A 22,839-nucleotide genomic window follows, 5' to 3' on the forward strand; every position below is an offset into this window, starting at 1 on the left:
TGTGATGAAGTTTCATTTTCGTCCGTTGAACGGTTTTCGATATATGCTCTTAACAAAATTCCGATACTCTTCGCTTCGTGCGTGTGGACTAATAATAATGGTTTCCTTACATTATGGTTCGGCCCATCAAAACCTGCACTATGATTACCACCTTATGCTTGTTTGTCTGTTCTCAATCCTTTTAAATGCCGAGGCTCAAGTAAGGAAGCAGCACGTACCATTTCTGAAGTCTTTGGTATGAACCACCAACCCCCCAGACTCACAGAGGACGCTCCAACCATTATACCAGTCGTATTGATTTTCTCTTCCGTGATATACTTGACCAAAGTAGTCACACACTTGGCTGAAGTGTTAGGTGCGTCACATCGTCATATTGAAAGATTATGGAGGAAAGTGCACTAATTTCTTCGCTTCCACTTCAATTATAGATTGGTGGTTGCCGAATCAATAGTAGGTTGGTGGTGGCCCTGCACTGCCTCACATCATGGTTTTGCTCCATCTGGGGATATTCAACCATTTGTTTCTCACTCTCATCCAGATGAACACTCATCCAGAGGCCCACACCTTGTTCTGTTTCTCAAATCCAGTTTCACTGGTAACCATCACAACTTTGTGCCCCTTTCCTCCAGTGTGCAGATTTGTCCATGAGTCTGGCAAAATATTCCTCCTCCTCCTAATCCCAAGAGGTGATGGTCCACTGCCATCCAGTGCTGTCTCCCATGTCTATACCCATTTTACTTTCTTATCTCACTCACCTTTTTCGTCTCTCCACCTGTAAATTCTACTCTTTGCGTTTATCCTGTTTGTTTGCTGTCCCATCTGTTTGTGTATCTCTCAACTGTCAGATTATTCTGCATTCCTGTCTGTGTTCCTTTTTGTTTTGCCTGTTTATCTGTGCCCTTTGGTTGCGCCATTGCTGGTGTGCCTCCTTCTAATGCTATGTTGTCAAGCTTTTCCATGAACCTTTAAAAAGTTCTTATCCTGTAGTTGTGTCCTCTAGTTGTGCTCATCGTCATCTTCTAATTGTTTTTCCTTTAGATAGTGATCTGCACAATTGTGACAATTTCTGCAATCGTCGATGTGGGCGAAGGTGTGTTATGGGGGGCTAATATGGAATTGCACTCATGTTTAAAAGCAGCGAAGAAAAATGTGCCATTCAGCTTTTCAACTGTACGTTGCTCACACCCATATAACAGCACAGAGAATAATCAGCGAGCCAGATTTGCATGTGAGTAGCAGTGAATTCAAAGGTCCATCTGGCTGTGCTTTCACTTCCCTTGCAAGCAAAGAAAGGTTCTTCACAATCCGTTCCTTGCAGTTTCTTTTCTAATAATACCAACCCCTGCTCCCCACTTGTGTGACACAATGTCTGTGCCCTCCCCCGACGCCCCTCCTCACCCCAATAAATTATTGTCCACGTCTCGCTGAAGGCCTTATTTCAACTTAGCCATGAGCTTGGACACATACCCAGGTGGGTTATCGAGCCTATGCACCCAGGAATTTCACCTAAAGCCAATTTAAGCAAGACTAACTACAACTAACTAACTATATAACTGTACAATAAATTCAGACAAACTGGATATAGGCCTACACTCGACAGGCCAGACGACCAATCAGGTTCTGCAGGACAAAATGATTTGCTCACATCAGTGGGAAACTTTCACGTGGGAAAGAAATGGCATCCATACTCCATAGCTTTTATGTGAACAACTCGAACAACTAACGAGTGTAAGTGTTGTGGAGTGGAAAATTTGTGAATGGTATGAGTGCGCTTCAGAATTGGTGGTTCCATTGGGTAGGGCAAGGTAATAATAACAATAAACTGATGATAGGTGCCTATTTTTGATACCTACCAATTTACAATACCTTTTTCACAATGTACACTCGTTCCTTGCACATCGATGGACGCAGCACCCCAACAACCCTCACCCATTGAACAATACACTTCAGTAGTAAAGAATCCACAACAGGAAACGCACGAAGAATGAGCTGGGACTTTAAACATATTAATGAACAATGTTTATGTAATGTACGAGTGGGGGATGCTTACAAAATGTGTAAGCAATTGACGAACCGTGCTTCGTATGTAGGTAGATAATAAATAGGAGCTTTATGATAATTATAAACAAGCATCACCAACCTGCTGCTAGATATCATTTGAGGTTTTCATGCCTCCGCTGACGAAGTCGCCGGAGGCATTATGTTTTCAGGTTGTCCATCCGACCTGGTTTTAGTTACCGCGATAACTCGAGAACGGCTGCAGGGATCTTAGTCAAACTTGGCACAGGTATGCATAATGAGGTAAAATGAACTGATTAGATTTTGGGGTCACGAAGTCAAAGGGTCATGTTAGGTAAAAATAAAATACTGTTACCGCGATAACTTGTGAACCAGTGATGAGATTCTGACCACATTTGGTACACTTATGTATAATTATGTAAAGATGAACTGATTCGATTTGGGGTCAAGAGGTCAAAGGTCAAAGTCTGTAATAGGTCTATAACTTGAGAATGGCTGAAGTGATCTAAATCGAACTTAGTACAGGCATGTATAATGATGTAAAGATTAAATTATTAGAATTTGGGGTCAAAGGTCAAAGTCTGTAATAGGTCTATAACTTGAGAATGGCTGAAGTGATCTAATTCATACTTGGTACAGGTATGTATAATGTTGTAAAGATGAACTTAATAGATTTTGTGGTCAAACGTCAAAGGTCAAATCTGTAATAGGTGTATAACTTGACAATGGCTGAAGTGATCTAAATCGAACTTAGTACAGGCATGTATAATGATGTAAAGATTAAATTATTAGAATTTGGGGTCAAAGGTCAAAGTCTGTAATAGGTCTGTAACTTGAGAATGGCTGAAGTGATCTAATTCATACTTGGTACAGGTATGTATAATGTTGTAAAGATGAACTTAATAGATTTTGTGGTCAAACGTCAAAGGTCAAATCTGTAATACGTGTATAACTTGAGAATGGCTGAAGTGATCTAAATCGAACTTAGTACAGGCATGTATAATTATGTAAAGATGAACTGATTCGATTTTGGGGTCAAGAGGTCAAAGGTCAAAGTCTGTAATAGGTCTATAACTTGAGAACGGCTGAAGTGATCTAAATCGAACTTAGTACAGGCATGTATAATGATGTAAAGATTAAGTGATTCGATTTTGGGGTAATAGGTCAAAGGTCAAAGTCTGTAATTGGTCTATAACTTGAGAATGGCTGAAGTGATCTAATTCAAACTTGGTACAGGTATGTATAATGATGTAAAGATTATATTATTAGAATTTGGGGTCAAGAGGTCAAAGGTCAAAGTCTGTAATAGGTGTATAACTCAAGAATGGCTGAAGTGATCTTTTTCAAATTTGGTACAGGTATTGTTACGGATTCGTCACTTCCATTGTTGTGGTTCTCATCCACTGTAAACATTTTTGGTTGCATGTACTATTATTGTTATCGTTTAAGTGAGATAGAGATAACTGTTTTCAAAAGGTAAAAAAGGTTAGTGTTTTAAAAGAAACCGGAAACCGGATCGGGAACCGGACGACGAAAAAGAAGAAGAAGAGGAAAAAGGAGGCGGAGTAAGTGAGGTCGGAGAAGGAGCCGAGCTGCTTGGAGGTCTTGAGCAAACGCTGGTGAACGGGGGTCACGAGTGAGCTTTGGGTTTCCTGGGAAAGGGATTCCTGCGACAGAGTTGTTATCGCTGTGACAGATAAACCTGCATGACAGGTTTTGCGGTTGATTCCGAAGAGAATCATTGGAGTGCCGTTACGTCTCGAGAACGGACCGTTGGTAATTTTGCCTCGCGCCTGATTTCGCATCGCTCCAGGTTTTTCACCTCGCTCCAACCATTTCAACGCATCCAGCCGTTAGCTTGGTTTGCATGTGTAACGTGGATTTCGAGTGGGAATTTGCGGTTCGCCTTGTGGGGAGCGGTTGAACATCCATACCCGAAGGTGTGATTTCCCAGTCGCCTCTTGAGGACACCTTTGCCCATCTTTGGTAGTGTGACTGTCAACCGAGTGGGATTCTGGTCTCGATACAGCATCGTTCTGACGATCAATGGAGCGTGGATCGACTTTGGTTTGAAGCTGGGACAGAGACATTGGGAATTTTATTTTCGCTCACTTGGAGCACAGTGAGTTACATTGTATGAAACTGATGGTACCATCATAGGAATGATATATTGGTTGTACAATTGATTACTATTGTTTTTGTGCTGTTATTCTTGTGTGACCTTAATACAATACTTGTTTGTTGGTAACAATTGGTGTGGTTTCACCATTGATCTTTGACACACAGAATAACACATCTTTCTGCCGTGACTCCTCTCGGGGCTCGGAGGTACACCGTGACCGGGGTTTGGGGAGGAGCACGTAACAGTATGTGTAATGATGTAAAGATTAACTGATTATATTTGGGTTGAAGAGGTCAAAGGTTAAAGGTCAAAGTCTGTAACAGGTCTATAACTTGAGAATGGCTAAATGGATCTAATTAAAACTTGGTACAGATATGTATAATGATGTAAAGATTAACTGATTAGATTTTGGGGGTCCCGAGGTTAAAGGTCAGAGGTCATGTCAGGTACAATGTGAGAACTCGTGAACAGCTGAAGGGATTTAAATTAAAACTTGCTACAGGTATGTATAATGATGTAAACGTGAACTGATTAAATTTTGGGGTAAATAGGTCAAAGGTCAGAGGTCATGTTAGGTAAAAATGTGCTAACTTGGGCACAGCTGAATGGATTTAAATCAAACTTGATACAAGTATTATAATGATGTAATAATGTGGGCGGAGGCATATCAGTCGATGTCTTGATGTCGAAGAGTGCCATTCTAGTTATTATTATTATTATTACTAGGGCATGCCCGTACTATATATATATCTAAAATTATATCCCCCCCCTCTATTTACATGAAATGGTTTGGTCCAAAGCGAACGGCTTGCGAGTACGGTGACAATCCCCCCCCTCTATTTACATGAAATGGTTTGGTCCAAAGCGAACGGCTTGCGAGTACGGTGACAATCCCCCCCCTCTATTTACATGAAATGGTTTGGTCCAAAGCGAACGGCTTGCGGAGTTTGGTAAAGAAATCGCCATAGCGTGCACAAAGGCGCAGGAAAGCGAAAGAATCGCAAATTAGTTTTAATTAGTTTTAAAACATAGTTTAACGCCAACATAGTTTGCCAACGTGAAATAAATGAATACGCTCTCAAATGTGCCGTCCGAGGCAGAGTCTGTTCGGCACGTTCGGCACACGTGATAGCTCGCTGCTCTCTGATTGGTTGAATCGTTTTTTGGACATAGCTCGGTAACTACTTGTCCGAATAATATGAAACCTTGAAAAGGCACATCCTCGGGTCCCCAGCAATATACCTGGCAAGTTTAAAGTATATCGGACCCGTGGTTGTCGAGAAACAGCGGTCACAGACAAACAAACAAACACACACACAGACACACAGACACACAGACACACACACACACACACACACAGAGATTGCTGGAATTATAGATAGATTAATTATTGTTATTGTTATTATTATTATTATTATTATATATTTTACGGACGTGTTTACGGTTTTTATGTAAATTTTCATTGAGATTTTTATTTCACAGTTTACAGTTGTATAAATTTAAATTTTCAAATGTTACATATCGATTGAGGGCTTTTTCAAGATGCGTTTATAGTTTTTTAACGTAAACTTTCATTTATGGACACTTTCTTTTTTTTTTCCTTTACAGACATGAGACATTATTGTCATGTTTATTTCATAGTTTACAGTTATAGAAATTACAAATTTCAAATGCTCGATATTGACTTTTTTTTTTTACAAATGTGCTTACATTTTTCTTTACATAAATTTTCATTTACGGACGCTTTCGTTTTTCCTTTATGGACATTATTGTCATGTTTATTTCAGAGTTTACAGTTACAGAAATTACAATTTTCAAACACTAAATATAGATTGAGGTTTTTTGTGTTTTTTTTTTGGATGCCTTTACGGTTTTTTTTTCACGTAAATTTTCATTGGGTTTTTATTTCACAGTTTACAGTTATAGAAATTACAATTTCAAATGCTAGATATCATTGTGCCCCGCTTCTTTCCTATGCCATCTCCAGGCCTTCCGTGACGTCATTTCCGGGCACCGAATGGGGCCCGACAATGACGCAAGCTGAAAGGGAGTACTCAGTTTTCACTCCGGTTGTTTGTTTGTTTGTCCAGGTGATATCTCAGCCAACCTTTGAGTTAGGAAGCTGAAATTTGAGCACAATAGTGAGCAAGTGCTTTAGCAAAAACGTTATTTTTTGTTTTTTGATTAGTCAATTAATTGATTAGTTACTCAATTATTATCGATTAATTAAGAACTTATTTATTTCCTTTCTCTTCTGGGCATTATCTCAGGCACCTTTTGAGCTAGGAAGTTAATATTTGGACACGACAATGACGAAGTGAATTGGCTGTAAAGGCTATTTTTGATTTGTTGATTAATCAATTAATCGATTAATTATTTAATTATTGGATTAATGACTTTATTTTTTTTGAGTTGCAGATTCAGATGAAACGGTGGTGGTTTCGGTATTTTATTAGCCAATTGATTATTTATTTAATACTTTTTATGATTATTATTTATTTATTTTCATTATTAATCATTTATTTATTTTCTTTCTCATCTAGGCAATATCTCAGTCATCTTTTGAGCTAGGAAGCTGATATTTGGACACAACAGTGACGAGCTAATCGAGCTAATCGATCAATTACTTATTGGTTCATCAATTAATTATTCATTTTTTTCGATTAATGACTTATTTAATTAATTTTCAAAAATATGCAGCTTCGCATGAAGCACTGGCGGTTTCGGTATGCTATTAGCCAACTGATTAAGAAAATATTTTATGATAATTGTTTATTGATTTTAATTATGCAATTAATCAATCAATTATTGTACACCTCTCCCTCCCAATACAGTCTCTATGAGCTGCACGGCGGTATCGCCAGGCGCCGAAGGTTCCCCGGCAATGCCGCGCTGGAGGATATTTATTTATTTGGCATAGGGGCGGTGTACTTTGAATGTGTCTGTACTTGTTTGAGGTTTTTTTTGTTTGTTTGTTTTTTACATGTGCGTTTATGGTTTATTATGTAAATTTTCATTTACAGCCGCTTTCCAACAGTTCTGTGATTTTTCCCAGCGTACCGGCTTTGATGTTCTTGGGCACGCCAAATTTCGGCTTTCGACGACACCTGGAAGGTACCAAACATTAATATCAGTCAGTCAATGAGTCAGTGGTTAGTTAGAAAGAGCTTCATATATTATATGTCCTCAGCAGAAGAAGCAGAAGCAATAGTTTGGTTTAAACTGAAATTAGATCCATAGAAGTATTGGAGATAGAGAAATACATGGACATTGATAAGACTGGTACTTGGGTAGTTTTAGTATGGAACTATGAAGGATACGTGGAGATTGACAAGACTTGTACGTATAGGTAGATTTGGTATGGAACTATGGAAGACATGTGGACAATTACAAGACTGGTACTTAGAGGTAGTTTTGGTATGGAACTATGGAGGATACATGGACATTGACACGACTGGTACTTGGGTAGTTTTGGTATGTTACTATGGAAGATACGTCCACAGTGACAAGACTGGTACTAATAGGTCGTTTTGGTATTGAACTATGGAGGATACGTGGACATACTTTAACAAGTGTGTGTCTACCCTCAGGAGAGCCAGTAAACACTATTTCTCTACTCTCAAGACTGAACTCTCAAACCTGTCTCTCTCTTCAAAATCCTGGTGTTGTCTGGTCAAATCTGTTTCTGGTGTTTGTTCCCCCTCCATCCGCTCCCTTACCTCAAATGGCTACACAGCTGACTCCACACGTGAAAAACCTGAATGCCTCAACTCTGTGTTTGCCTCAAAATATTGTGACCCAAACCCGTCTCTCTCTGTTCCCACCATACCCAGTCATACCCAGCTGCTCCTGGACTCTGTGTCCTTCTCTCCTGACAAGGTGGAGAAGTCTCTGTTAAACCTCGACTCTGATTCTGCAACTGGACCAGACGGCATCAGCCCACGGGTCCTAAAATCCTGCTCTGCCGCTATTTCACACCCTCTCTCTGTCGTCTTCACCCTCTCTTTTGCTCAAGGTCATCTGCCATCAGCTTGGAAATCAGCCAACATTACCGCTTTACACAAAAAAGATGTAAAAATTGATTCTTGCAACTACAGACCAATCAGCCTGCTCCCAATTATCAGCGAAGTCACGGAATCCATCATCGCTTCGGACATCAAATCCTTCCTCTTCTCCAATGGCTTGATCTCTGATCATCAATTTGGATTCAGACCAGGTCATTCTACTCTGGACATGCTGCTTCTGCTGTCTCAACAATGGATGGAGGTCCTCAATGCAAAACAGGAAATCAGAGCTGTGTCCCTTGACATATCACTTGCCTTCAAAATGGTCTGGCACCCAGCTCTGCTCACCAAACTCTCCTCCTATGGTATCCATGGAAATCTCCACGTATGGCTTGCGGACTTCCTCTCTGGTCGTTGTCCATGTGTGACCCTGAATGGATTTCTTTCATCTCCCCTTCCTGTCCAGGCTGGAGTTCCCCAAGGCAGTGTTCTGGGCCCTGTGCTTTTTCTGAGCTTCATCAATGATCTCTCCGACTCTCAGGAAAATCCTCTCTATCTCTTTGCTGATGGCTCCACTCTCTGCTGCTCCATTCCTCATCCCTCAGATCGGCAGTCTGCAGCCTCCTGACTCTCTGCAGACCTGGACAAAATCACAGACTGGTCAAACAAGTGGAACATGTCTTTCAATCCTGACAAATGTCACACTCTTACTATGTCTTTCTGAAAAGACAACTGGACAACCCTCCCATCTGCTTTCTGAACAATCCTCTCCAAGAAGTTCTGTCACTCAAGCTTTTGGATCTCACTATCTGCCATGATCTTTCCTGGGAAAACCACATTTCTAAGCTGGCCTCCAAAGCCAGTCGCCGACTATGCATCCTCCATCGTGCGAAGTCCTTCCTTGGCACACCTGAGCTCCTCACCACATACAAGGTTTTCATCTGCAGCTCAATTGAATAATTGTCACAGCAACTCTCTTCTGGTGAAAGTGCCAAAATCAAGACTCTCTGCTCCTTCACTCCTTCATTCCTCTTTTCTCCTGCCTCTGGAACAAACTCCCTCACTCTCTTCAATCCCACTCCTCCCTCCAGGTCTTTAAAACAGCTGTTCACCACCATCTCTTATCCTCCCCCATCTAAAACCTTGATCTTTTCTACCCCCGTTAATTTCACGCCAGATCCACTTTTTTGAAATTCCCACTTCTTTCCTTGAAGTCCTAGCCGTGTCCATGTGTTTTGTACCTCTCCCACCCCACCCCTCCCCCATCCCCCTTCCCATTCCTCCTCCCCCCCAGCCCTCTCCCTCCCACAGATCTCCCGATGTCCCTGCTCTCAAATATTTTACTTGTGTGCTTCCCTCTCTCTCCCGCTCCCTTTATTATATGTTTTATATGTCCGTTTTTTTTTTGTGTGATTAATGTTAGCTCTTACCCGAGCCTCGATCTTGTATACAAAAAAAAAAAAAAAAACATTGACAAAACTTGGACTTATAGGTAGTTTTGGTGTGGAACAATGGATAGATAGGTGATTGTGCTGTTGATGTAGTAAATGATGGGCCAAATGGTTTCCTCCTGTGTTAAAATTCCGAGTGTGTTATCGAATGAATAAGGAGCAGGAAACAGTTTTTGAAACCTTTGAGCTTATTTCCAGATTCCTGTTGCAGGAACCATCCGTCAGAGGAACAAGCTTCTATTTATAAGGTTTTGTCACAGCTTTGTCGTGCCTCTTACATGTTACCATTGGAATGTTGCAAACCCACGTGACTATTTCGTGCTGCCCATTGTGTGTTAATCATAGAGAGGAAGAAGAAACTTTCTTCCAAAGGAAAAATCAGGCACTGGATATTAAAACCAAGAACAAAATAGGCAGTACGAACACGGACTTGGGGGAATTCGTCAAGTCTTCAATTTTCCAAGTAAAGAAAATGTGACTTCAAGTCTTGAACCCCCCCCCCCCCTTCCAATACTCAAATCCCCCAGCCAGCCCTAAGCCCTCAACCCCCTCCCTTCCAATACTCAAATCCCCCAGCCAGCCCTAAGCCCTCAACTCGCCCCCCCCCCCACCCCAAACCCAAGTCCTCAAATGCCCCTTCCCCCCATTGAAGTCCTCAACCTGCAAACAGCAAAAGCTGCAAAAGCTCCCACGTCCCAAAATGGTCAAGCCTTCCTGTTCAATCCAAGAGAGAGAGAGAGAGAGAGAGAGAGAGAGAGACTCTTCTTCCTCCTCTCTAGGAGCTTCTTGATGACGTCACACCGACCAATGACGAAGCTCTTTCCAAATCACCTCATGCTTGGCCCACGTATACTGGGCCAATCATGTCCTTCAGGGGCGTTGCCTGCCAGCACTTTCTCCACCCCTCCTCCTCCCCATCGTACCACTCCGGGGGCGTGGCCTTTTGCCTTATTAGGTTCTTTGGGGGGGGGGGGGTGGAGATTATTCCAGAAACCTGCTTGCTTATAGTTGACGGTTGTTGTGGTTGAACGGTGGCTGTCAAGGCCGGTCTTGTCAGCAAAAACGTAAAGGGAAAGATTACAGGGGGGTATCACACACTGGGGAAAATTAGCCTTCACATATTTCAGTAATAACAGTAATACATAATAACAGGAGTAATAGTCACATATTACAGTAATACAACAATTTATACAATACTTTACCTCCTTAAACATCGAGTGCATACACATGACGTCCGCCATTGTCACGGCACAAGATAAGTCTTCTCCACATGTGGTGAGAAAACCAACACAAAATACCATGTGTTATGGTGCCAAAATACTGTCCTGTCTGTAGCCGATGAGGACCAGCCTTGGACGAATAGCCGGATGGCCTTACTCCCATGGCGGCAGCCCGAAAATTTGCGGTACTTTTGTCGTGGTGCGTGGGACGGAAGGCGGCGAGGCGTTTAGCTGACGAAAGCCCACGGGTTTATTCCCAAACCCACAACAAATAAACGAACACGACAAATAAAATGCACCACAATAATTTAATGAAAATAAATCAAAGAGGTGAAAATCAAAGGTGAGGTAAAAACTAATATCTACATTGAGGTACCTCACATGCAGACTGAAATACAGACAAGGGGACAGATAATAAAATACAATGTAATTCCTTTAGCCGGCCGGCACTCAGCTTGATCGCAATATATTCCTTTAGGAGCTTGGCGGCTGTTGAGGCTGGTGTAGCCACTCGTGTGGGAAGCGCTCCAAATGGCGACTTTGATCGCCGCGCGCTGAAGGCACTGCAAGCGTGAGGTGAGCAGACGAGACAGCCATCTTTCGCCTCCACCATCAGTGGTAGCACACGCGGCCCTCAGTTTCCTTGAGAGCCAACACACCAAGGTCCACCAAGCGCACGATCGGCTCTTCCTCCACCTCTTGTTCCTGTCGACGAACAGTGCCCCAAAATTGCACCCACAAAAGCAAACCCAGCTCCTCTCCAACGTCCGTTTCTCTCTCCTTCTCTCGAAGCTTCTTTCTCTGACATCTCACCGACCAATCGCAAGCTCAGGAGCATGGCCTGCCGGCTCTGCTCTTCCACGGCCCTTGTACCACTCTGGGGGTGTGGCCTGCCGGCCTTGCTTGGCGTGAGTGCTCATTAAGGCGTGGCGTACTTGCCGATCGGCAATGTCCGGGTACTGTCGGCGGTTGTGGTGGTTCAATGGAGGTTTGGCATGGACGGCCTCGTGGTCGGGGTAAAAACGTAGGGAAATAACATACTGGGGAAAACTAACCTTCATCCCTAACTAGTTAGCACAGCTTCACCCCTCGTGTGAAGACACATAAACAATCTTAAACTCCAGTTTCCCAACTTAAATACATCGAGATGTCTCCTACACGTCCACGGTTCATGCTATAACTATACAATCCTATCTTTGCTATGGGATTCCCCCATCTACCCCCACAAACGTAACAATACCATGTGTTATGATGCCAAAATACCATGTGTTATGATGCCAAAATACCATGTTTTATGATGCCAAAATACCACATGTTATGGTGCCAAAATACAATGTGTTATGGTGCCAAATGCTTCCTGAATGCGTTGTTTCAGTTCATCAACAGATGCCATGCGATGTTCGGGCTTATGGCTCACCCTGGTATGAACAAATCTTGTATAAGCAGTTAAAACCATGTCCTGGGACTTGACTCACCTTGTGGAGCCTCGTGGCTCTGAAAACACCATAACACTTAAAAAGACGAAGAAGATCCCCCCTTCATATACAGTGAAGTGACCTAGTGGAATTTGCTAGTGACGGGTGGGATTTTTTGAGAGACCTGCGGTGCCGGCCCCATGGTGTTAACACGTTGGATTAACAATGGTGCCTGAGGAACACAGACCAGGGGTATATTCTCCCCCTCCCCTCCTGCCTCCCCCATCCTGCTCCTCCTCTCGCCTCCTGCTAACCCCCCTCCCCTCCTGTTTCGCCCTCCACTCTTGTTCTCCCCACACCTCTGTCTCCCTACCCCTCCCTCTCCCGTCTCTCTCTCCCTACTCCTCCCTCTCCCCCACCTCTCTCTGTCTCCCCACCTCTCTCTGTCTCCCCACCTCTCTCTGTCTCCCCACCTCTCTCTGTCTCCCCACCTCTCTCTGTCTCCCCACCTCTCTCTGTCTCCCCACATCTCTCTGTCTCCCCACTTCTCTCTGTCTCCCCACCCCTTCTCTCCCCCACCCTCACCTCTCTGCCCTCCTTCCCTCGCTCCCACTCCCCTCCTCCCAGTGTACAATATAGGGACATGTGGTGAGGCTTCGCTCTCCCCTCCCCCTCATTTCTCCCACCCCCACTCCTGTCTCACTCCTTCCTCTTTCTCTCCCCCCCCCCCCTACCCCTTTCCCATCCTCCGTCCCCTCCCTCGTCCATTCCCCCTCCTCTCCACCTTGCTTCTCCTCCCGTTTTCCTCACCCCACACCCCCCCCCCTCCCTCATCCCCACTCTTCATTTTTTCGTCATGAAGCGACTCTGTGTTACCCGGCAACCCTTTGCTAGTTACAAAATAAAACTTTAAAATGCAAAATGCTATCACGTTGGGGTAGAACCGCTGATGCTTGATTCGTGCTTTGTTCATCACCCCAAATTAGAAACTCCGTTTCCATGAATAAAAACTTGACTTCAAACTCTTACAAGTCGGACTCCGACTGAAGACTTTGATAATGGCGAGAAACTGCTTACAAACACAGAAACCCAACGTTAATGTTTTACGGCACGTCGCAAAACGACCACCAGTTTAATGTGTTTTGCGGCACGTCGCAAACCGGCCACCAGCTTAATGTGAGTTTTGCGGCACGTCGCAAAACGGCCACCAGCTTAATGTGAGTTTTGCGGCAACAACCTGAGGCATACATGTGAATTTTACGGCACGTCGTGAACACTTTCAGATGAAGTGGGCCTGCTGCTGGGCCAGACTTATCGTCCCGACTTTGAAATACCCCAAGGACAGGCAGTACCACACGGTATTTTTTATTATTACTCGTTTGATCTACACTTGTGCATTCACTTCAAGGAAATGGACGATTGGGATTGTTCCTGTAACGCATTGCACCTTCGCGTTGACTTTTACGATGGCCTTGTGATTGGTATTGGTAAACAGCGTCGCCTAGCGACGTACCTTCGGGATGGCGTCGTGTCGTAGTTCCAGTTGTCTCGTCTGCTACGAGGGTGGAGTATGGATTTGATTCGGCTCCGTGATTGTGTTGCTGTTGCGAAGATAACACGTTGCATCCTCACGGCTTATTCTGGTGTAGGTATTCGTTTGTCGATGCTTAAGATTAAGATCCAATGATGTTTCGCGCGACGTAACCGTTTTCTCCCTTTCCTGATCCTGATTCAGCATTTCTCCCGAACAGCCCGTGTCTTACTCTACCCACAGAAAGCTCTTCTTCATGCATGGATCATGTAACTCTACATTCGCTGCGCGGTAGCATCATTGGCTGAGGGCGTGGCTGTGCCGCTGATGCAACGCCCCCTGCAGGTTAGGGCAGGAATTTTATTTGTAATTTGTTCAGGGTGCCGGCGATAGCTCGCCTACTCTTCGCGAAGGACGCCGAAGGATCTTTAACATCCACCAAGTAATGCTGGAAGACAAGACTCGCAGTTTAGCATCCATTCGAGGGATGGCACATACATTGAATCTACCTGCATTTGAAACACCGGGATGACAGTCTAGAGCTGGGTCGGGATTCGAACCCAGGCGAGATGACTGAGAGGCGAATGTGATGTCACAGATGAAGGATACACATCTGCCCTGAAAAGTAAATGTAACTTTAGAATAATTGTTTCCATACTTCGTTACATCGCTGAGACTTCGACATTTACGAAGCTGGGGCACAGGAACATTATCCATAAGGGGCAGCACTACTTTAGAAAGGAGGGGGGGGGGGGGGGGAAGCATTAGCTTTAAAGGAGGGGATGGGATTAGTATTTTTTAAAATTTTACATATTACAATAATTATTAGATACACACACACACACACAAACACACACACAGATTACTAGTTACCTGCTCTTGGGATGCAAAAAACTATTATCAGAACAACTTTACACACAACATCACAACAAAGTATGCAAAGTGATTCATTGGAATATCTGCAAAAAATTTAAAATCCCAGTACCAGAAAAGTCATGGACACACGAACCAAGGGCAATCATTGGAAATGAGGATGTCATGCTCACGTACAACCTGATGATTCCATTGAGCCTGAACAAAGAAAACAAAGCATTGTGTCCGAACATTGTACTCGGGGAAAAAAAAAGGAAAAGACAGCATTGATGATGGAGATATCAGTACTTGCGATTTTGGCCTAAACAACGCAGAAATCAAGAAAATGACCAACTACCAGCACCTCAAAAATGAGGTCAAGAGATCTTGAAAGCTGAAGAGCATCAAAATTGTACCAGTGACAATTGCAGCAACAGGGATGATGAAGAAGAACCTCAATGAGATTTTAAAAAACCAATCCCGGGAATATTACCGCAAATGAACTACAACTGGAGGCAATCCGGGGTTTGGTGACGATCCTGAAAAGAGAACTTAGAACAAAACTCTGAAAACGTTGAACAGCCTGGTCCATGGTCCATGAACTGTGATCCCTTCCTGAAGAGGAGACATATACTTTGGGTCCTGGCTCCTGGGAGGACTCCGTTCCACCTCCTGGAACCCATAAATGGAGCTAACAACCAACTCACACACACACACACACACACACACACACACACACACACACACACACACACACACACACACACACACACACACACACACACACACGTATATATATTGAGGAACAAGATTTTGAGAGGTTTGAAGAGGATTTATGGATGTGGTTTGCCAGGTAAATTGAAGGTATGGTGTTTGAAGTTTGGATTGATACCTCGAGTATTGTGGCCATTGATGATTTATGATATTACGATTGTGCAAGAGGAGAGGATGGAGGCTGTGGTGAGCGGGTTTGTGAGGAGGTGGTTGTAAGTGCCACGCTGTTTGACGAACATTGCCTTTTATGGTCAGGGTGGAAAACTCCGGTTTCCGTTGACATAATTAACCGAGGAGTTTAAGGTGGTGAGAGTGCGGGAGTTCATGATGTTTTTTTGTTTTTTTGTGTACTGAATCGAGGCTCGTGAAAGAGTTAACATTTACTTCACAAACAAATCGACCAGACAAACAAAATACACAAAAAGAGGGAGCGGAAGACAAGATGGGGAGAAAAGGGGAAGCACACAAACACAACATCCGAGAGCAGGGAGATGTGTGGAAGGGAGAGGGCCCGGGGGGAGGAGGCATGGGAAGGGGGGGGGCAGGGGGAAGTATAAAGCACAAGGACACCAAGGACTTCCAGGACAGAAGTTGGTATTTCAAAAAGTGGAATTGGGGTGAAATTAGCGGGGGTAGAAAAGATCAAGGCTTTGGATGGGGGAAGATAAGAGATGGTGGTGAACAGCTGTTTTAAAGACTTGGAGGGTGGAGTGGGATTGAAGAGAGTGAGGGAGTTTGTTCCAGAGGTGGGAGAAAAGAGGAATGAAGGAGTGAAGGTGAGCAGAGAGTCTTGATTTTGGCAGTTTAACCAAAAGAGGGTTGCAGGCAGATCTTGTGCGACCTGTAGGAATATTTGCGGGACAGAGCCCAGAGAGAGCTGGGGGAGCAAGGCCAGAGAGGAGTCGGTAGAAGACGGAAAGACCACCAACCTGCCTGCGGTGAGTGAGTGAGAGGCCCTTGGAGTTAGCTTCATCGCGGGAGATTCCAATGATTCTGAATGCTTTGGTTTCAACAGCGCGAAGGCGAGCTAGGTGTGAGGCAGGAGCACCAGCCCAGAGGGGAGAGCAGTATTCCATTGAGCTGCGGATGAAAGCCTTGTATGTGGTGAGGAGCTCAGGTGTGCCAAGGAAGGACTTCGCACGACGGAGGATGCCCAGTCGGCGACTGGCTTTGGAGGCCAGATTTGAAATGTGGTTTTTCCAGGAAAGATCATGGCAGATAGTGAAACCCAAAAGCTTGAGTGACAGAACTTCTTGGAGAGGATTATTCAGAAAGTGGATGGGAGGGTTGTCCAGTCGGTCTTTTCGGAGAGACATCGTAAGAGTGTGAGATTTGTCAGGATTGAAAGACATGTTCCACTTGTTTGCCCAGTCTGTGATTTTGTCAAGGTCTGCAGAGAGTGAGGAGGCTGCAGACTGCCGATCTGAGGGATGAAGAATGGAGCGACAGAGAGTAGAGTCGTCAGCAAAGAGATATAGAGGATTTTCAAGAGAGTCAGAGAGATCATTGATGAAGACCAGAAAAAGCACAAGGCCCAGAACACTGCCTTGGGGAACTCCAGCCTGAACAGGAAGAGGAGATGAGAGAAACCCATTCAGGGCCACACGTTGACTATGACTAGAGAGGAAGTCCGCCAGCCATGCGTGGAGATTTCCATGGATACCAAAAGAGGAGAGTTTGGTGAGCAGAGCGGGGTGCCAGACCGTATTGAAGGCATGTGATATGTCAAGGGAGACTGCTCTAATTTCCTGTTTGGCATTGAGGACTTCCATCCATTGTTGAGAAAGCAGAAGCAGCATGTCCAGAGTGGAGTGTCAAGGTCTGAAACTAAATTGATGATCAGAGATCAAGCCATTGGAGAAGAGGAAAGATTTCATATCTGAAGCAATGATGGATTCCATGACTTTGCTGATAATTGGGAGAAGGCTGATTGGTCTGTAGTTGCTGGGATCTGTTTTTGCACCTTTTTTGTGCAAAGCGGTGATGTTGGCAGATTTCCAAGCAGATGGAAGATGACCTTGAGCAAAAGAGAGGGTGAAGAGAACAGAGAGAGGGAGTGAACATGATTTTAGGACCCGTGGGCTGATGCCGTCGGGTCCAGTTGCAGAATCAGAGTCGAGGGTTGACAGAAACTTTTCCACCTTGTCAGGAGGAAAGGACACGGAGTCCAGGAGCAGCAGGGTACGACTGGGTATGGTGGGTACAGAGAGGGATGGGTTTGGGACACAAGATTTAGAGGCAAACACAGAGTTGAGGCATTCAGCTGTTTCATGTGCGGAGTCAGCTGTGTAGCCGTTTGAGGTAAGGGAGGGGATGGAGGGGGAACAAACACCAGAAACGGATTTGACCAGACGCCACCAGGATTTGGAAGAGGGAGACAGATAAGAGAGTTCGGTCTTGAGAACGGAGAGATATTGTTTCCTGGCTCTCCTGAGGGTGGACACACACTTGTTTCGGGCTTTGTGAAAGGAAATGAGATTTCCTTCCGTTGGATTTGCTTTCCAGGAGACGAAGGCAAGTTGTTTCTGGGCAACAGCCTCACCACAAGATTCCGTGTACCATGGACGGGAGGAAGGGTATGACAACTGAAGACGAGATGGGATAAATCTGTGCATGAGAGAGAGCAATTTACTTTGGAAGAATTCCCAGGATGAGTTGATGTCAGAGGTGGTAGAGATGGGAGACCAGTCCAGATGATTGATGGCTGCTTGAAGACCGTGCCAGTTGGCCTGAGTGAAATGCCAGACTCGTCGACGCTGAGCAGGCTCCCTGAGGATGGTCAGAGAGATGTCCACTTTAACAAGGACATGATCAGATGATCCGATCGGAGCAGAAGAAGAGCAGCAGACATTTTCAGGGAAGTTAGTCATAACCAAGTCCAGAAGAGAAGATGTTCCGTTGACTGAGATCCGGGTCGGGAAATTGACAGATTGTGTCAGTCCCAGTGAGTCGCAGAAGTCCTTTGCTGAGGAGCCATGGCTGGGGAGAGAGGTACCCACACCCAGCCAACTGGCATGATGATAGTTGAAATCACCACATATGAGGAAGAGAGAGTTGGGATGAGTAGATAGAAGTTGGTCCATATCATCAGACAGCGAGATGTAGATGGAGTCATCACTGTTTGGTGGACGGTACAACACACATATGAACAAGAGGTGGGAGCGAAGGGGAAGCCGTAGCCAGAGGTATTCCTGGGGGTGAGGTGGAGAGAGTGCAGTGCAGGGCGAGTGAGGAAGAGAGTTTTTGATAAAGATAGCAACCCCGCCTCCAGGACGAGGCTCAGGTCTATCATACCGGAGGAGGGAGTAGCCCGGGAGAGATACTATGGAATCGGAGACATCATAAAGGAGGAAAGTTTCTGTTAAGCAGATCACGTCTGATTTGACAGAAGCAACCTGTATGGAGAGATCAGTTAAGTTTGAACGAAGGCCCCGGATGTTTGAGGTCCATACCGTTAATGAAGAGGAAGGGGGAGCATCAGATACAGAACAGGGGGGAGGAGGGGTAGGGTAAGATGTGGAAGAGGTGGAAGAGGTAGGGAGAGCTGTTGAAGGTGTGTCAGAGATTTCAGAATAGCTCGGAGAAAGGGAAGGATGGGGCGGACAAAAGGTTTGATGGTGATTGGGTGAGCCACAATGAGGTGTTATTTGAGGAGGGGGAAGAGCGAGGCAGAAGGTTGGGGGAGATGGAGGTGAGAGTTTGAAGGGGGAAGAAGCGGGGAGGACGCTTTGAGGAGGGGGAGTGAGAGGGGGGAAATTGAGAAGCAATGAGGGTGGGGAGATTTGAAGGGGAGGGGTGAGGGGGGAGTTTGGGAGGGAAGGGACAAGGGGAGGGATTTGAAAGGGATGGGATATGGGGGAGATTTGGAGGGGAGGGGTGAGGCAGGAGTCTAGGAGGGGAGGGGCGAGGGGGCGTCTTGGCGGGGAGGGGTGAGGGGGTAGTTTAGGGGGGAGGGGTGAGGGGGTAGTTTAGGAGGGAGGGGGCAAGGGGGGAGATTTGAAAGGGATGGGTGATGGGGAAGATTTGGAGGGGAGGGGTGATGGGGAAGATTTGGAGGGGAGGGGTTATGGGGAAGATTTGGAGGGGAGGGGTGAGATTGGATTTTTGAAAGTGTACGATTTATGGGAAACGAACATTTATTGCAAAATGAGTTTGTTGTGACCTTCGAGTTAAAAATACGTTTAAGGACGCTGGATGGAGGATGGTGTGCAGGAGAGTTTAGGGAATGTAGAAAAAAGGCACTATAGGAGATGGATATTTTTTTGGGGATGAATTGATTTGGTGAGCAAGTCGAAAGCAGCCTTTTAAAGAAGAAGAAAAAGGTGTTATAAAATATGACGGAATACATAACTTGAGGGGAAAGTTTAAACATTGAAGGTTAATGAGTGAAAACTATCTGGGGAAATGGGGGAGAAACACGTGGTCGAAGAACGAACGAACGAATAAGAATGAATAAACGAATGAGAACAGAGAAGGAAATGTTTTTTTTTTTTGGTTTTTTTGGTTGTTTTTTTTTTGAGTTGAGATTTACACAAGGAAGTAGGCTATGGGTGAAAAGACTGGGAATACAGAGAACGAAAGTTATTGGATCACAAACGACGGACCGCTGAGAGAAAAACAAAGCCTCAAGGTTGTACAGTGCACACTGTACAAGGCCTCAAGACACGACACGAATTAACACGATTTTCAATACAGGTATGAAAGATTTGCACCGAAAAATCTTCGTCGGGACACAATATACGTACAACACCATAAATAAATACAGTTTTAACGAAAATACAAATGGGAACAATCACTTAACTTCGATTTCAAATCGTTCGCGACGCGGCAAAGGCCTTGCTCGCGACACGGCAAACAGACGATCAATTTATGAAAGATAAACACCGAGAAACAACCAAAGTTGCACACAATAACTTCACACACCGAAAGATAAATACAGTTTCGACAAAATACAATTGTGAACAGACTTAACTTCGAAAAACGTGGAGACCGTGTGGAGCTTCGAAAATCCCTCCCACCGTCTCTGAGATCTCGCGAGAGTGTCCTTCTAAAGATTTGATACGTTTCTTTTGATGTTGAGTGTATGTGCACTGAACAAAATTATAAACACAACATCCGACATTTTGAAATAATTTATGAACGTTACGGTTCTATTGATAAATCCGTTACGGATTCGTCCGTGAAGAGGACTCTTCTCCAGCGTCCCAAGGGCCATCGAAAATGTGCGTTCGCCCACTGTAGTCGGTTCCGACGGCAAACATCTGTCAGGTCAATACCCTGGTGAGGACGACAGGCATGGAGATTGATTTCTGTGAGACGATTTCTACGGTCTGTTGTGTGATTCGTCGGTTATTCAGACCAACCGTCTCTTGTGCTGTCTGTGAAGCTGGTCGCAGACGATCACGCAGGTGGAGGAGCCGGATGTACTGATCCTGAGCTGATGTGGTAACACGTGGTCTGCGGGCATCTGGTTGATTAGCTGTCGCGCCAAACTGTCTGAAACGGCGCCGCAAGCGGTTGATTGTGGAGAAATGCACATTACACTGTGCAGCAACAGCTCTGACGGATATCCCAGCATTCAGCATGCCAATGGCGCGATCCATCATGAATTGTGGCATCTGTTGCATTGTGACGTCTGACAAATCTTGTCATTTTTGGGTGGCCTTTTATTGTCCCCAGTACAAGGAGTGTCTGAGTAATGCTCACGCTCTTTAAAACGTGACAGTACATGCCACACCTGTCTGGTGGGAGCAATATCTCATAACGGGAGTGCCACAACATTGAAAACGTTTAAACACCCTTATGCACTCAAATTCAAGACTCATCAACCTTTTGTACATACAGAAAAATGGAGGTGATATTTTACTGTAACGTTCATAAATTATTTCAAAATGTCGGATGTTGCGTTTATAATTTTGTTCAGTATATATATCTCTGGAAACCAATACCCCTTAGCCCACATTATCTCTGGTATCCACTCATCATATGGGGTTGACCTGGATGTGGTTGGGAGTTCCTAATTGGTATCTGTAATCTGGTTCTCCAACGTAATGAGCGAACGTCATGACGTCATCGCCATGCATGTCCGCCTTGCCTGCAAAGCTCCAGGGGAGCCATCTAGCAGTGCGTCATTATGGATTATAAATTATAAATTCAGATACTGAAGATAGTTATATACAGATACCAATTAGTAACTCCCAGGCAGAGATAATGTTACCGTGTGGCAGTCGGTGCTTATCGCTCCCAGTAAGGTGTAGCAGCAGCTGTATGGGACACCTTGCTGGCGGCTCCCCACTGATGATATGAAGGTCGCATAATGACTGATATATACACACACACATACACACACACACACACACACACACACACACACACACACACACACACACACACACACACACACACACACACACACACACACACACACACACACACACACACACACACACACGTAGATACTTTGAAACCTGGGAGGGTTTTGTTCCACCTTTTGAAACCTGCATATGGAGATAACCAACCAACAGGAGGGGACTTGAACATGTGGAAGAGAAAATAAATGGAGCTGTGATTGGTTGGAATATATTATAAGTGGAGGCTGTAAAAGTCTTTTCAACATTTGTCCTGTTCTGTAGGTGTCAATTTACATTTTATAAAAATCTGCTTATAGGAGCATATTCAAAAAAACAAGAGGGTGCGATGGGACAGTAGGTAAGGGACGGAGATGTACGAGGAAAGTGTTCTCCCAAACCTACCCTCCCTTTTCTCTCGTATTTATTCTTTCCTTCTTACAATTTTATTTCCCATTATACGCATGCAATTTTCCATTTATATAATGCGTGTATAAATTTATATACAAGTACCTGACATTCCATTTATATACAAATACCCGATGAGGAATAGTTGTCATTTTGATTGAGATATAATTAGCATCGCTTGCATTGGGTGGAGATATTGTGGCATGGGAATTGCACGGACCCGACATCCTCTGTCGTGCCAAGTCCTTCCTTGGTAAATGTGATTCCAGACCCTTTTCATAGTTCACTGGAGTGCTGCTTGCCCATGTGGGCGGACACCCCCACTTCATAACTGTCACTCCTCGATGTTGTGAAATCCAAAGCCTCCGACATCATTGGCATCCACCAAAAGAAACGGAAACTTAGGACCTGAGCTGCTTCCTCATTGAAGGCAGGTCCGTGGCCTCTGTTTTCTCCCACTTCTCCTCATATTTTCCTTCCTCTACTCTTTCAATTCCACTGTCCCTACAGGTCGCACATGTTCTGCAAGGAACCTACTCGTGAAATTTGCAAAATCCAGGCTGACTGCTCACCTCCTTTCTTTTTGTCCTGCTTTTGGAACATCCTCTGTCTGTCTGTTAAATCGTATCCTTCCCTCTAGGCCTTTTAAGTTTGCGGTACACTACCTCCAGTCATCCATCTGACATCCTGACCTGT

General features: G+C 44.6%; 1 protein-coding gene across 3 annotated transcripts in view; it reads left to right on the forward strand.

Annotated features, from left to right (window-relative positions):
• Nucleotides 1-13,373: 13,373 nt before the first annotated feature.
• SENP8 (SUMO peptidase family member, NEDD8 specific) overlaps nt 13,374-22,839 on the forward strand; it is a 39,485-nt gene continuing 30,019 nt past the window's right edge. Inside the window, exon 1 of one of the 3 annotated variants that reach the window (XM_068106603.2) lies at nt 13,374-13,589. Coding sequence is in view for 1 of the 3 variants with exons in the window: in XM_078772065.1 (XP_078628191.1) it covers nt 13,447-13,448 (2 nt within the window). In the remaining 2 variants the exon portion in view is untranslated. Of the gene's footprint in view, nt 13,590-13,703; nt 13,877-22,839 lie in introns of those variants that run through there. The other 2 variants (XM_078772065.1, XM_068106604.2) reach the window with 2 other exon arrangements.

The sequence above is a fragment of the Myxine glutinosa genome, chromosome 2, assembly GCF_964187855.1.
Source record: "Myxine glutinosa chromosome 2, kmMyxGlut1.1, whole genome shotgun sequence".
NCBI classification, from domain to species: Eukaryota; Metazoa; Chordata; class Myxini; order Myxiniformes; family Myxinidae; genus Myxine; species Myxine glutinosa.